Here is a 14863-nt window from a genome sequence, read left to right as displayed (position 1 = left end):
AGAGAATTCAGTTTTATCTCCTTTCTTATATAACGGCTTAACTTCTGAGAATTTTAATCTATCCGGAAATATACCTGTTTGTAGGATCATATTAAATATGTATGTTAAGGGCGATAAAACATAGGGAGTACTAACTTTCAGAATTCTTGATGATATCTCATCATACCCATGAGAATTCTTAGATTTCAAAGAGTGTATTATTTTTTCAATTTCATAAGTGGTAGTGTTTCTGAGTTTCATCGTTGAAAACGACTGTATGAAATTCTGATGTAAATAAGATAAGAAATCTTTATTATTAATAATGGTTTTTCTAGAGACATTTTTGGTAAGTAAATTTTCAGCTACAGATGAAAAGTAAGTATTAAATGCATTTGCTATGGCTAATGGATTACATGATAATTTATCCTTTATTGTCATTGAGGATATATTATTACTAGTACTTCTATTATGAGTAATGGTTTTAAGTATGTTCCAAGTGGTTTTGGTCTTATTATTAGATTTTAATAGAAGTTTATTATAATAAAATTTTTTTGCTGCCATAATGACCCTAGCCAAGGTTCGACAATATTTCTTGTAATATTCCTTGAAATTTGGATCATTATTATTTCTGTAAGTTAGATAAAGTTTCCTTTTATTTGCACATGAAATTCTAATACCAGTAGTTAGCCATGGTTTTTGTTTATAAGAGTACTGGGATTTTTTTACAGGAAAACATGAATAGAAGATTCTTAGAAATGTGTTGAGAAAATTATTAAAAATTACATTGACATTGGTTTCAAGAAAAACATCTTCCCAATTTTCATAACTTAACAGACATGTAAACTGACTTATCGAGTAGTTGTTAATGTTTCTCGTATAGGTGGATACATGTTTAGGGACAGGAATGGAGATATTATTTAAGGTAATAGCCTGAGCATCATGGTCTGATAGACCATTAATAACAGGGTGCACGGAATATTCATGACGATGAGTATTGATATAGATATTATCTATTAAGGTGCAAGAGTTATTAGAGATTCTGGTAGGAAAGTTAATCGTACTGAAGAGATTAAAAGAGGCTAAAAGAGAATCTAAGAGATCTTTCCTAGAACTGTCATTAAGATAGTTTATATTGAGATCACCACATAAAATTAATTCACTTGATGTTTTGTGTACTTTGTTCAGAATTAATTCCAACTGATTTAAAAAGTATGAGAAGTTGCCGGTTGGAGATCTATAAATACAAATAATAGTGAAGTTGTTGGAAGCTACGTTTAACTTCAAAGCACAAATTTCAAGATCCTTCTCTTTGTTAAATTGGTCTGGGTTAATAGTATTAAATTGGATATTCTTATGAACAAGAACACACACACCTCCATGACTGTATGTTTGTCTACAATAGGAAGTACCGACAGTATAGTGATCAAAATTTACTTCACTTATTTCATCAGTTTTCAAGTGGTGTTCCGATAAGCAGATAATTTGAGGTGCATTAAGAGATAATGAATTTAAGAATTCATCAACTTTATTAATAATTCCTCGTATATTTTGATGAAGAATTGTTAGTTTATTTTTATTATAATGATCCTGTAATAATTTGTTAGAAGGATGAATATGGTTCTTATGAACAGTATCATAAGGTGGTTTAGCATTATTCAATTTGACAGTGTTTCTCACAGCTGATTGATTAGCACTTACATCTTTATTCAACGAAGGAATGGATTTACCTGTCTGTGATCTAGAGGTTGACTTTACCATAAAAAATCTTTTTTTGTCACAGGGGCTTTTTTGATTCTACTAGAAGTTCTAGTCTTCAATATGCTAGGATTACCTACTTTTATGTTGCCATTTACAGTACAACTAGTTAAACTTTCTTTATCTAAACGGGGAGTACTGGCTAACCTGTCCAAAATAGTTTCATTAGTTGTTAGATTCTGATTATCTGAAATAGTTAGGGGAGTGGAATAACTAGCAACAGGAGAAGAGGTAACCTGAAAATTGCTATCTCGCCAAGCAAGAGTTATTACTGAGCCCATATCTTCTTTCAACGCTGAATAAATATGAAGAAGTAGATAACTAGAAAGCAACTCTTTACCCAAGCTGTTCAGATGCAATCCATGTGCAGTAAATAGTTGTCTATTGTTATGCATCTCTATTACATTGACATGAGAAAAGATCTTAGCTAGCTTGCATAACTTTCTATTAAAGGCTTGAATTTCACTATTAATATGAGAATTCCTAAGATCATACCTATAAGGGATGCACATTAAGATTACATTAGTTTGATTAACCCTTTTTACAAAGCTAGTCACATTATAAAATACCTTTTTAAGGTATCTTACATCATTCGACCCACAACACAAAATTAAAAAATCGTCCATTGTGAGTTTTTCAATGTCACTTTTTGCCGACTCCATCACCATTTTTGATGAAGCTCCTGGCTTAACATACCCAGACACTTCAAACTGATCATTCAAAAAAGCTTTCATATGAGCTGCATAACCACGTAAGTGGCTGTCGCCTACCAATAATACTTTATGTTTGCGAGAATTAGAGAATTCCTTTTTATTAACTAGAAGCTTCTGTGAAGATTCCCGCACTACAGATTGTATGTAACTCAGTTTATCTTTCTCACACTGCCTAAAGCCATCCTTCTTGTCGAAACAAACTTCACTGTTGATAAGTGTCGGTATGTGGCTAGGTAAAGAATCAATTTTGCATTCCTTTTATTCTGTAGATGAATTTATGTTTTTTGATTTTTCAAGTGTTTAAATGTAATATATAGCTGATTAATCTGTTGTATTTGTGTAAAGACAATGAAATTAATGGTAACTAGATCTAGATAATATTATTCAGACAACAAACCCCCTATATTAGGGTGGTACAGTGTATACTGTAAAGATATGCATGAGAGTTAGATGTAAAACTGACAATTTCCTTATCCAAATGGTTGTAATACATGTATGTATGGATTGTTGAATGATAATAAATGATGATGATGATGATATCCTTATTCAGAAGGCAGGACTGTACACAACAACGACCAAGAGAAGAATGAACAACCAACATGACAGATTTAAATATAGGAAATGGTTTTCTTTAAATCTCATAAAGGTAGGTCACCAATATGTATCATTTATTCATTACCATATTTATTTTCAGCATATTTTTTGTATAAAGTCTGAATTTCATGCAACTAAACAATGGTAATTTATTGAAGCAGCCATCTTATAAGCTCGCACCAATGCTGCATGATATTGGTCTTGAATTGAGAAACTTCTGGTTGCTTGTAGATGAAGATTGATAGCTCTGCTCTTTTTTTAGGCTTTTAAAAATTCCACTGCATTCTACCGACATCTGATGGAGTAAATGAGAATTACATTAATTAATAAATTCAAGCATAATGTGACAAGGCTCTAATGGTAATATGCACATACATCCTGTGATGTTTTTTGTGAATATGTCAGTAATAAAACTATGTATTTCATCCAAAAATAAGCTGACTACCTCTGAGTGTTTCTGAGAATTAAAACATTTGTATGGGAAAAACAAATGAATGAATTCATGTGTAGTAGATATATATATTTTTGCAGCAGTGCTTGACCAGCCATTTAGGTCACATAATGTTAACAGTAACAACTGTTGTCTGTTGTTGACATAATGTGTGCTTTGAGATTTGAAATGTGGATGGATGGAAATATAACAATAGCTATCTTTGCATATAATCATTTATTTCTGACCCATAAAGTGAAGGTTTAATAATTCTTTCCTAATCAGGTGTTATAAAGGTAGAGAGGAAAACCATGATGTAAAATGTAGCTACTAAGTACTTAAAAAGTTGGCCAAGTTCAAATATTTGGTAATGGTATTAACAAATCAAAACTGGCAGTCATGAAGAAATAAGAAGATTAATTTCTGGGAACTGCTACCCTACAGTTTAGAATGTCTTGTCTTCCTCTGTACTGTCTAAAAATGTAAAGACTGAAAAATTCATAATTTATTTACAACCAAATTAGTTACACAAGTACAATTGGAGAAGTCAGTTTAAACCATCTAAAACACTATAACTCAACAACTCTTAAAAATTATCTTATTTTACTAATGTATCCATCAATAATACAACTTCAAAAAGACATTATGAATATGTTGTTCACTAAAAATGCATTTTAATACTATGAAAGTTAAAATCAATAATATGCCCGTAGGCTATTATGTTAGCATATAAATTTATACATTTAAAGTGAATGTCTACACTCCTCAAGTTGTCTTGGTTTTAGGTAATTTATCTTCACAACATGTTTCGGCCTCATTGGGCCATCATCGGGTAATTCCATCTTCGAGTGAGACCACTGCACTGTATTTGTTACCCGTGCTTCTCTCATGCACATTGTTATTTACTCCATGGTAGTTGTTGAATTTCATTTTTATCCAGCTATTTTGCGGCTGTTATCAGTTGGTCATCGTGTTTTGCTATGTTAGTGTCCCCATTGTGGTCTCCCAGTATACTCTATGACAGTTAAAATCAATAATATGCCCCTAGGCTATTATGTTAGCATATAAATTTACACATTAAAAGTGAATGTCCACACTCCTCAAATTGTCTTGATTTTATGCAATTTATCTTCACAAGATGTTTCAGCCTCATTGGGCCATCATCAGGTGAATTCTATCCTCAAGTGAGACCGCTGCACTGTATTTGTTTCCCGTGCTTCTCTCGTGCATGTCGTTATTTACTTCATGCTAGTTGGCAAATTTCATTTTTATCCAGGTATTTTGTGGCTGTTATCGGTTTGTGGTCATGTTTTCCCTATGTCAGTGTCCCCATTGTAGTGTACCAGTATAGTATTAAAATATATTTTTTGTGAACAACATATTATTAACGTCTTTTTAAAGTTGTATTATTGATGAATACGTTAGTAAAATAGGATGTCTCAATACAACAGGATGCTGAAATATAATAACCCTTAAAAATGTACAAAATGATACACAAGATTAAGAACAGTCCGATCACCTTAGGATAATCGTCCCCCCGATGAAGCTAGCAACTGTGGATGACTACCCCCAACAATCCAATATAAAGCAATACATAAATTTATTCCATCTATATACATCCACACCACATCAGAACCCAGAACCAACCCAAGCCACCAAACTACTGTCCATCATTGTTATTAAAAACACCTGCAGAGAATAAAAACAGTTTTGTAATAAATAACTTTTCAATTTATTTTTAAAACTTTAAAATTTTCTATTCTTTTTAAGTCAGGGGGCAAGCTGTTACGTATTTTAATTCCAATGTTAATTACACTTATTCTGCAACAAACAGTGCTGCATGTTTGTACGCACAAATCCTCTTTTCCTTTAGTGTTATATTTGTGAATGTCAGATAAACAGCATAAGATCTCATATATGTGCTATATCACGAAACAGACTTCTACAGGTCACCCTGTTTTTCACTCCTTTAATGAGCCTTAGACCTTTTTTTCTGTAATTTAAAGATTGTATTACTGTTATTTTCTCCCCCCCCCACAAAGAATAATACCAGATTTCAGTATAGATTCAGATTTAGTAAAATAAACAGTTCTTAGTACTGGTAAACTTACTGGGTCTCATATGGATTTAATCAAATAAAGAGCTTTGTTTAATTTATGGCAAAGATATTGTATATGAGTGGCTGATCTTAAGTTACGTCATATAAATACCTACAAATTTTAAATTTGATTTGTAAGTTATTTCTTTATTTTTCAGATACAGACTGGGTCCATGAGTTAAACTAGATCCTTTTCCCTGAAATAGTATTACTTTAGTCTTTTCAGTATTTATTATAAGATTATTTGTTATGAACCAGTTTTCTAATTGTTTCATTACTTTTGCTTTTTTTTCTTTTAATGATGGGAGTTTTTTCAATGAGTAATGTATTTGTGTCATTGTCGAATAACACCACCTTAGCTTCTTGAACAGCTTGGGGCAAATCGTTTATAAACAAGAACCAAATGGTCCCAAGGCAGAACCCTGAGGTATGCCATATTTTATTTTTTTACACAATGAAGCAAACAGCTTTATATTTGTGGTCTTTTCAACTAAATGCTGTACTTCCACGAATTGAGTTCTACCAGTAAGATATGACTTCATCGATGAGTGTATTTTCCCTCTAAGTTCATAGAGCTCCAATTTTGGAAGCAGTATTTTATGATTTATTACATCAAAGGCCTTAGTTAAATCTAAAAATATGCCCATAACTAACAGCTTATTAACTAACGCTTTCTGGATATCCTCTATGAAGGTTTGTGTTGCTGTATTGGTAGATTTCTTCTCTCTGAAGACATTTTGAATCTTGGATATCATGCTGTGTTTAAAGTCAGTACTCTTTTATATATTAATATTTCATGACTGCTTTAAAAAACTGGCAAAATTGAAATTTGTCTATGATTGGAGATTTCTTGTTTCCCACCTATTTTGTGAATAGGCCGAACTTTTGCAATCTTCATCAAATTTGGAAAGGTTGAGCCGCGTTTCGCTCTGCTACCACTTGAGCCGCTTCCTCTGCTACCACTTGTGCCGTCTGTCCGCTCTGGGACTATATGTACCACTTGTACCGTCTCTCTCTGGCACCTTTCGGCTCCGTCTACCTTTCCTCAATCGGAGGGGGAAACGTTGCTCCGTCATACGGCTCTTGTGCTGTGCTCGCACGCTCCCTAAGTTAGAGTAAGGGATCCAAGCTAGCAGCGAAGTAAATGTAGTTACAAATGATGGCAATCAATATATTAACAAATAACAGAATTTAATATACACAACAGAAATTAAACAGAACAACTGAACTAACTGCACATTTACATGCTCGCACACAGCGGCATCTAACTCGGGCAGAATGGCCCATATTACTGGCGCAACAATTTGCCTTGGTTGCTTGAAAACATAACTACTACATTATAGCCGGGCCACAGGCTGAGTCTAAACTAAATACACAATATAAATTATAAAAACAGATTTAACCAAACTGGTACGAGTCGCCGCCGTCCTACAAACCCAACGACGGGCGACCGCGGGCGATCTCGTCGGCCGTGAACCAGCCCAGTACTTGCCGAAACCAAATTTGGACTCCCAGCCGAACAGGAATTTGACAGTCGCTCCGGCTGGCTCGGCGCCGCGAGCAAGGCCCTATGGATCCATAACCAGAACTGAACTCCGAACTCGAATTAACTTCCAAGTAAGGCTCCCTGGGATAGAAAGGAGGGGAGAGGGCAATACCACGTGACCCAGTCCCGCATGGGGATGGGGTGGGGGATAAGTTTAAGAACCTCGATCAAGGGGCTGGAAGCCCATGACGTCATACCGGAGCCACTGCATGGCTCAAGGTTCCAGAACATAATGAAATGTTAACTATAAAGGTTAGTGTTTTCTTGACATACTGAATACTTTCTTTTACTAACCTTTATGGTATTTTATCCCAGCCAGTTGAAAATTTTACTTTTAGTTTCTTGGTTACATTTAAAACCTCTTTTTCAGTAAATGGAGCAAAGAACATGGAATTAGATATTAATATGTTATTATTAACGGTGTCATGACCAAATTTACAACCCTTATTTTGATTTAACATCTTGTCCAAATTTTCTACAAAAAAAACATTAAATTGATGAGCTATATCCTGTGGATCTGAAACTAACATGGAGCCTATTTTTAAATAAAAGTTTTGATTTGTTTTTTGATAATTCCCTAATTCATTTTTTATTATTTGCCATATTGCCTTGGTATGGTTTAGTGACCTTGAAATAATTCTGTCATTTTCTCTTTTTCATGATTCAGATGATCACTTTCTTATAAGTAATTTGAAATTTCTTTAGATAATTCAATGTTTTACTGGACATAGACATCTTTTTCTTTAACAAACGTAACAATCACAGCCTCTGTCCCGATACTTCTATCCCTTTCATTAACCATCCTGATTTGATACCTTTATTTTTAGATGATTTTTAAGGGAAAACTATTTAAAAAATACTTGTGATACTTGGTTAAAATGAACTGTATGCTCCCATATTTCATTTTTTAAGTGACTTAAACATTTCTATATTTGAAGAAAGCAGTCTTCTGGGATTTGGCACCGTGTATATGTGGTGTTAAACGACGTTTCGGAGGAATGTATCGCCTCCATCTTCNAGAAGACTGCTTTCTTCATAGTCACCGCCGTGAAAGCCTCAAATCTTACATTTCTATATTTCTTATGGAGAAGACTCTCTTTACAGTTTTCCCTGAATGAACTGGGGCAGGGACTATGTTTATAACTTGGGCAAAATTGTCTGAATATCCAAGTTCTACTACCTTAGTTTTGGTATGATAAAATAACTTGTTTCTAATCATTACATTAAATTGAGAGCTTGAGTTTGCTGTAACTCTCGTTGGACATGTAACCGTATTTAACAAATTGTTCGACAACAACAAACTTAATAAAGCTTTTTGATGAGAATTTTCTGTAATAGGTTAATATTCAAATCATTACATATCATTAAAAAGCGCCCATTTTTTTATCCGACTTAAGAAACTGGGGAGTGGCCCAAGGACTTCACAGAAGTGACAATGATTGCCTTACAGAAAAAAGACAAAAACTACAAAATGCAGCGACCATCGCACAATAAGCCTTTTTGCACATACAGCCAAGATAATAGCAAATATACTTAAAAGAAGAATTGAAAGGAAAGTAGAGAATATACTTGGAGAGGATCAGTTTGGATTTAGAAGAGGAAAAGGAACCAGGGATGCATTTAGGATGATGAGAATTATGGCAGAACGAACTTTGGAGATAGATGAAGAACTGTGTGCTTGCTTTATAGACTGGCAGAAGGCATTTGACCGTGTAAATTGGATGCAGATCCTAAAGGAAACAGGTATCGATGGCGGGAAAGAAGATTGATTAGTAAATTGTACATGGCTCAGAAAGTTAAGAGTGCGACCGGACGGAGGGGAGACAAGAAGTGTGAAGATTGGAAGAGGAGTTTCACCTTTAAACGCCGGACTTCGAAATAGTGGTAAGCTTGAGCTGGCCGGAGTTTATTAAATGCCCGCTGCTGGTGCGCGTTTAAATGTCCGTTCCTATTAGGCGCTTAATCAATTTTTAGCGTTGTGTTTAAAAATGTTGTATCTTGCTCAATTTTTATGATAAATGGATGGTATTAACTTTGTTTATATCAGCAAAGAACAGAGTGTCGCATATTATAACGGAAGATTTGAAATTTTTAATACAAAATGTTATACTCTATTTTCAATTTTTTTTTTTTTTTAATTTTGATTCCTACTGCAAAAATGGTTTCCCAGTTCTTCACAGAGTTGTTCTGCATTATAAATTCATTTTTGTTTGTAACTTGACGAATTTTAGCAGTCCCTGGTGTCATAAAACAGATGGAAGCAATAAAATCATTTGGTCTTCTGCTAGCCCTGCTTACACTCTTCGGATTTTCGAATCTTTTGACTGAAGGACAAAAGAATGAAAGCATGGCTATTCAAGAGAAAGCTAGAGGGGTCCCTTCTTCAGTGCTAAGATCTCCCGTTAGAGCTGCAAAAGTTTATTGCCCCTTCTATTTGAATGAGCAGACAACTGCATCGTGGCTAAGATACAGAGTGCGATCTGTTTTCTGTGCGTTCGTAGTGAAATCGAATACTGTAGTATAATTTCAGCCTATAGTATATACATCAAGCAGGTAACAACAAAAAAGGTATGTACATCGAATTTTAGAATATATTTTTAACATACCTATCTGCAGAATCTGCAATAAAATAAAATAAAATAAAATCGTGGATAAGTTTTGGCATAACTCATACGTATTTTTTATTTGCTGTTGTTCATTTAGGTATCAATTTAATTCCTCTATTAGGGTTTTACTCAAGTCTGTCTGGTAATTACTACATTTAAAAATAAATAGTTAGGACTGTGCATGCGCTTCCACTAGTGGCGTGGGAGCGCGCTTCCACTAGCGGAGTTAAATGCCTGACTGGCACAAACGGGTCACTTTGGCCATGACGACCTTACTCATGACTGGCACAAACGGGGCACTTCGGCACTTAAAGGTTCACAAGGATGCTGTTTATCACCAATTTTATTCAATTTGTACAGCGAATGCCTTACCAAGGAAGCTCTGGATGGGCTTGGAGACTTCAAATTAGGAGAGCAAATTATTCACACTGTGAAATATGCAGATGACCTTATGTTAATGGCTATGGAAGAAACTGTACTACAGTGTATGATTGGCAGACTAATCGAAATAGCAAGGTGCTATGGCATGGAAATGAATGTGAAAAAACAAAAGTAATGAAAATTTCGAGACAACCAACCCCAATCACAATAAAGATAAACCAAAAACAAATGGAGAATGTGAAATGTTTTAAATATTTGGGTAGCTTATTAACAGATGATACTTGTGAAATTAAATCTAGTATTGTCATGGCAAAAGCTGCATTTAGCAAGAAGAAGAACCTTTTTACCAGCAAATTGGACTTAAATTTGAGAAAGAAACTAGTGAAATGCTAGATTTGGAGCATGGCTTTGTATGGGGCTGAAACTTGGACACTTAGGGCAGTAGATCAGAAACACCTGGAAAGCTTCGAAATGTGGTGTTGGGGAAGGATGGAGAAGATCAGTTGGACTGATTATGTGGGAAATGAAGAAGTGTTACTTAGAATCATTGAGCAGAGGAATATCCTACACGAAATAAGAAAACGGAAGGCTAATTGGATTGGTCATATCTTACGCACTAACTGCCTTCTAAAACAAGTTATTGAAGGAAAGATAGAGGGGCGAATAGAAGTGACAAGAAGACGAGGAAGAAGACATAAGAAGATGCTGGATGACCTTGGGGACAGAAGAGGATATTCTCATTTGAAGGAGAAAGCTCTAGATCGCATTAGGTGGAGGAACTGTTTTGGAAGAGACTGTGGACCTGTCGTCTGACAGATTACTGATGAATGAATAAATTAATCCATAAAGTCAAAGACCTATAGGATACAGAAACTGTCATAAATATAAAACAATAAGTATAACAGTAAATCTAATATACATATCATAAATCTTACAGTAGCCATCTGAAACAATTTTACATAGAATTAATACAAATTTGGTAATAAAAGTAAATTACAACTATTAACTAAATAATGTACAGGTATTTATTGGGAACTTGTTTTGTAAAATTCATCAGTGCTATGAAATACACGTTCAGTGAGATAGCTTATCAATAAAGATTTGCATTGCTTAACGTCTTTAGATAACAATTTAATATTCAAATGTAAGTGATTATAAATCCTGCTTCCAGATTGTATTATTGATATATTTGTAGAGGGCAAGTAAAATTATAATTATAGCGGGTATTAATATCATGAACATCCATGTTAGATGTAAAGTAATTTTTATTTTTAATAACGAAAAGAAGCAAGGAAAAAATATATTGAGACTGGAGTGGCAATATTTGTAATTTTTTGAACAAATCCCGACATGAATCAAATTTGCCCGATCCAGACATAATGCTTAGGATTCTTTTTGAATTTTAAGATACTCATACTAAGGGGGGCATTACTCCAAAAGATAATGCTATACTTCAGTATCGAATGTACATAAGAGAAGTAAATCATCTTTATTGAATCTAAGGACATAAAGGGCTTTATTGCCCTTACTGCAAAACAGGCCTTATTTAATTTTGATGATAACACAGTAATATGATTCTTCCAAGACAGGGTGCTATCAATATTTATTCCCAAAAATTTAGTGCAATTGATGTTAGTAATTAATGAGTTGTTTGATGTAATTTGATTTCTATTTCGCTATGTGGTTTAAAAAAATTGTAAGAAATGTGTTTTATCACAATTTAGAGAAGTTCCTATTAAACCACGTCATTGTTTCATTAATAACTCAATTCAATTCAATTTTATTTCATCCATGAATCATTATACATGATATGGGACAAGTCAAAGATTAATATTAATACTAATACTAAATAGTAATAAGAATATAATAATACAGAAATAGTATGCCAAATTATAATAAATGATGATGATAATAATAATAATACAGAGATAATAATATGACAGTATAATTAGTCTTGAAAACAGTTTCTGTGGTCTTAAATCCTCCATACGTCCTATTGTACCTTTACTGGTGGTAATGCCTATGGAGATTTGATGGAATGAGGATATAACGGAAATAATATTACTTCTAAATTCTTCAGGACTCGAATTAGATATAATAATACTTGTGTAATCCGCAAATAATACCGGTTGAGCTAATTTCTGTAAGGAAAATGGGAAATAATTTATGTAAATAATAAATAATAGTTGTCCCAATATAGAGCCCTTGGGTTCCAATGGGAAACTAGAGCCTTATCCCCGGGGGTAAAGGACCAGGGGCGTGAAGCTGATCACTCACTTCTTTCTAGTGCCGAGATTACGAATGGTCGAGCTATACCTAATTCCATTCACTATATGCCTACATGGCACAGAGTTTAATTACGTAATTAGGTACAGGGAACAGTCCAGAAGAATCTGCTAAATTTATAGAATTCTCATTTTTCTTTATTCCTTTATCTTTCGGCGAGTGTATCAGTTCCAGTTGTAATTTATCTGGAGCCACTTCAACGACAAAAGACAAATGATAAGTCAAGAGCTGAGTTTTTCTGCTTAATAAAACTTTCTAATCGTCTATGGAATTATTCACGCAGCTTGCTTAGAATTTTGTTATATTTATTGGCTGAAATAGAGTTTATGTGTGTTCTCCGTAGGGTATGAAAACGAGGAAAATTATTTTTCTTGCTTTTTTTACAACAAAAATAACTTTGTTTTGAAAGCTTTAATCTTGTATATAAGAGGCATTTCCCATGACAAATCAGATTTCAGTTGTTTGGGTGTTTTGAAACATCTATTAAAATATCAGGTCAATTATTTATTCTTGCCTTTCAATTCTGCATATACTCGTATTTTATCTCCATTTTTCATGCTTATTCTTCTTGTGAGTCACAGTCTCTCCTCAGAAAATTTACCTGCGCTCAACCATCAAATATTGTAGTACGGTACTTCAGTAAGCTCATCCAAATCGTGCAGCAAGAATATAAACCTCTTGCTCCCACGAAATTCACAAGTTCCACAGCCGTGCTTGTCACGTGGTTCATATTTAAGATACATTTGTAAGATATCTCCTAATTAATTATATAGTAGAACGCCATATATCCCAATTAGGACACGTCTAAAAACTTAAAGGACAAAATAAGCAAAACAGTAGTTTCGTCTGTGTTTATTGGGTGTCAAAACTTCATCTCTGACATTTTAAGGGAAAATTCAGGGTGTTTGACAACAGGGCGTTGAGGAGAATATTTTGACCTACGAAGACGGGAGCAACAGGAAGTTGGAAAAAGTTGCACATACAGGAACTTCATAATTTGAAATTTTCTCCACATATTGTGATCAATGATCAAATGTCCGCCTCTGTGGTCTAGTGGTCGGAGTTACTGACTACAGAGCTAGAGGTCCGGGTTCGATTCCCGGCGCTACAAGATTTTCTGAGAAGTAGTGGGTCTGGAACGCGGTCCACTCAGCCTCGTGAGAATAATTGAGGAGCTATCTCAAGTAAATAGAGGCTCGGGTCTAGAGAACCGAAATTAACGGCCTTGGGGATTCGTTGCATTGACCACTCGACACCCTCTATCCGCTAAAGTTGGCACTAACTTCGCCAACAAGCGGCAGTAGCTCGGTCGGTATAGTTCGCTTGCAGACTAAAGCCATGGAGTTTTTATTATGATCAAATAAAGGAGAATGAGATGGACGGGCATGTGGCATGTATGGGACAAATGAAAAGTTCATATAGAATTTTGATCAGGAGACCTGAACCGCTTTGAGAACTACGCGTGGATGATAGATAAATATTAAAATGGATCATTAAGAACTAGAAATGGTGTGGATTGAATGAATTTGGTTCAACATGAAGACTAACGGTGGGCTCTTGGGAACAGTAATGAATTAGTGGCAAACTCTAATAAACACGATAATGAAATTTTAATTTCCGTAATAGGCAAGGAGTTCTTTAATATGTGAGAGAGTGTTTTTTCTCTAAAATGTCTGTGATCAGGGAGTTGGTTTATTGATTAGAAATTACTATACATAACTAATTTAGTTACTGTCAGAGTGATAATAGGCGATCCTTTAATAGATATCGTATTTGTCAATAAAAATCGCTGCCCTTATGCAGGGATATTATAAATAATTTTTGTGAGGAGAAATTAATGTACTTTCGAAACGGGTACAGATACAGACATGAAACAAATTTAAACAGCATGTAAAATCATCACGTTTATCTAGAGATGTTTAATGTATGCTCCACTGGTTACTCTGCAAAGCAACTGTGACACACAGACTTTGGGCATGGCCTACGAAATTCATTCTCGAAGCTTTCTAAGGGACGATAACATCGGAGGTTGGTATACTTAGCCTTTCACATAAAGTTCGGGAATGTAGGGGGAACTGAATGGATCCGATCGCAGATCTATTCTTGTGAAATCATAAGAAAAGTTGTGCCTTCTGCACGTGAAACTTCGTCTTCCTTTGACAGCGATCGGAACGTCATTCGTGGCCGATATGTTGCAATACATGTTACCAACCAGATCTTAAGAGAGTTTTTGCTGTTTCTAACTTGTTTAAATATTTGTATCTCTAACCTTTTCGAAAATACATTGATTTCTCCAAAATAATTTGTAATAGTTCTGTACAAATCGAGGTCCATCTATGTACGAGTATTCGAAAGAGCTGCACGACATTTGACCATGTACTGAGAAAGTTAAAACAATTTCACCACTCACTGACAGAGATTCTTTAAGACTAATTTTTGTGCTATCTTCCACCTTCATTTGGTTTCCCCAAATCA

General features: G+C 34.5%; 1 protein-coding gene across 1 annotated transcript; it reads right to left on the bottom strand.

The window, feature by feature from the left end:
* Nucleotides 1–6: 6 nt before the first annotated feature.
* LOC111861650 lies at nucleotides 7–2758 on the bottom strand. Its single transcript, XM_023846391.2, has 2 exons — nucleotides 629–2758; nucleotides 7–594 (listed from the first exon to the last, which is right to left on the bottom strand). Exons 1-2 carry the CDS (start codon nucleotides 1735–1737, stop codon nucleotides 501–503), a joined length of 1203 nt encoding a protein of 400 aa, XP_023702159.1. The 5' UTR covers nucleotides 1738–2758; the 3' UTR covers nucleotides 7–500.
* Between the last annotated feature and the right edge of the window lie 12105 nt (nucleotides 2759–14863).

Source organism: Cryptotermes secundus, unplaced genomic scaffold (assembly GCF_002891405.2).
Source record: "Cryptotermes secundus unplaced genomic scaffold, Csec_1.0 scaffold43, whole genome shotgun sequence".
NCBI classification, from domain to species: domain Eukaryota; kingdom Metazoa; phylum Arthropoda; class Insecta; order Blattodea; family Kalotermitidae; genus Cryptotermes; species Cryptotermes secundus.
This window is presented reverse-complemented; position numbering and strand designations above follow the sequence as displayed.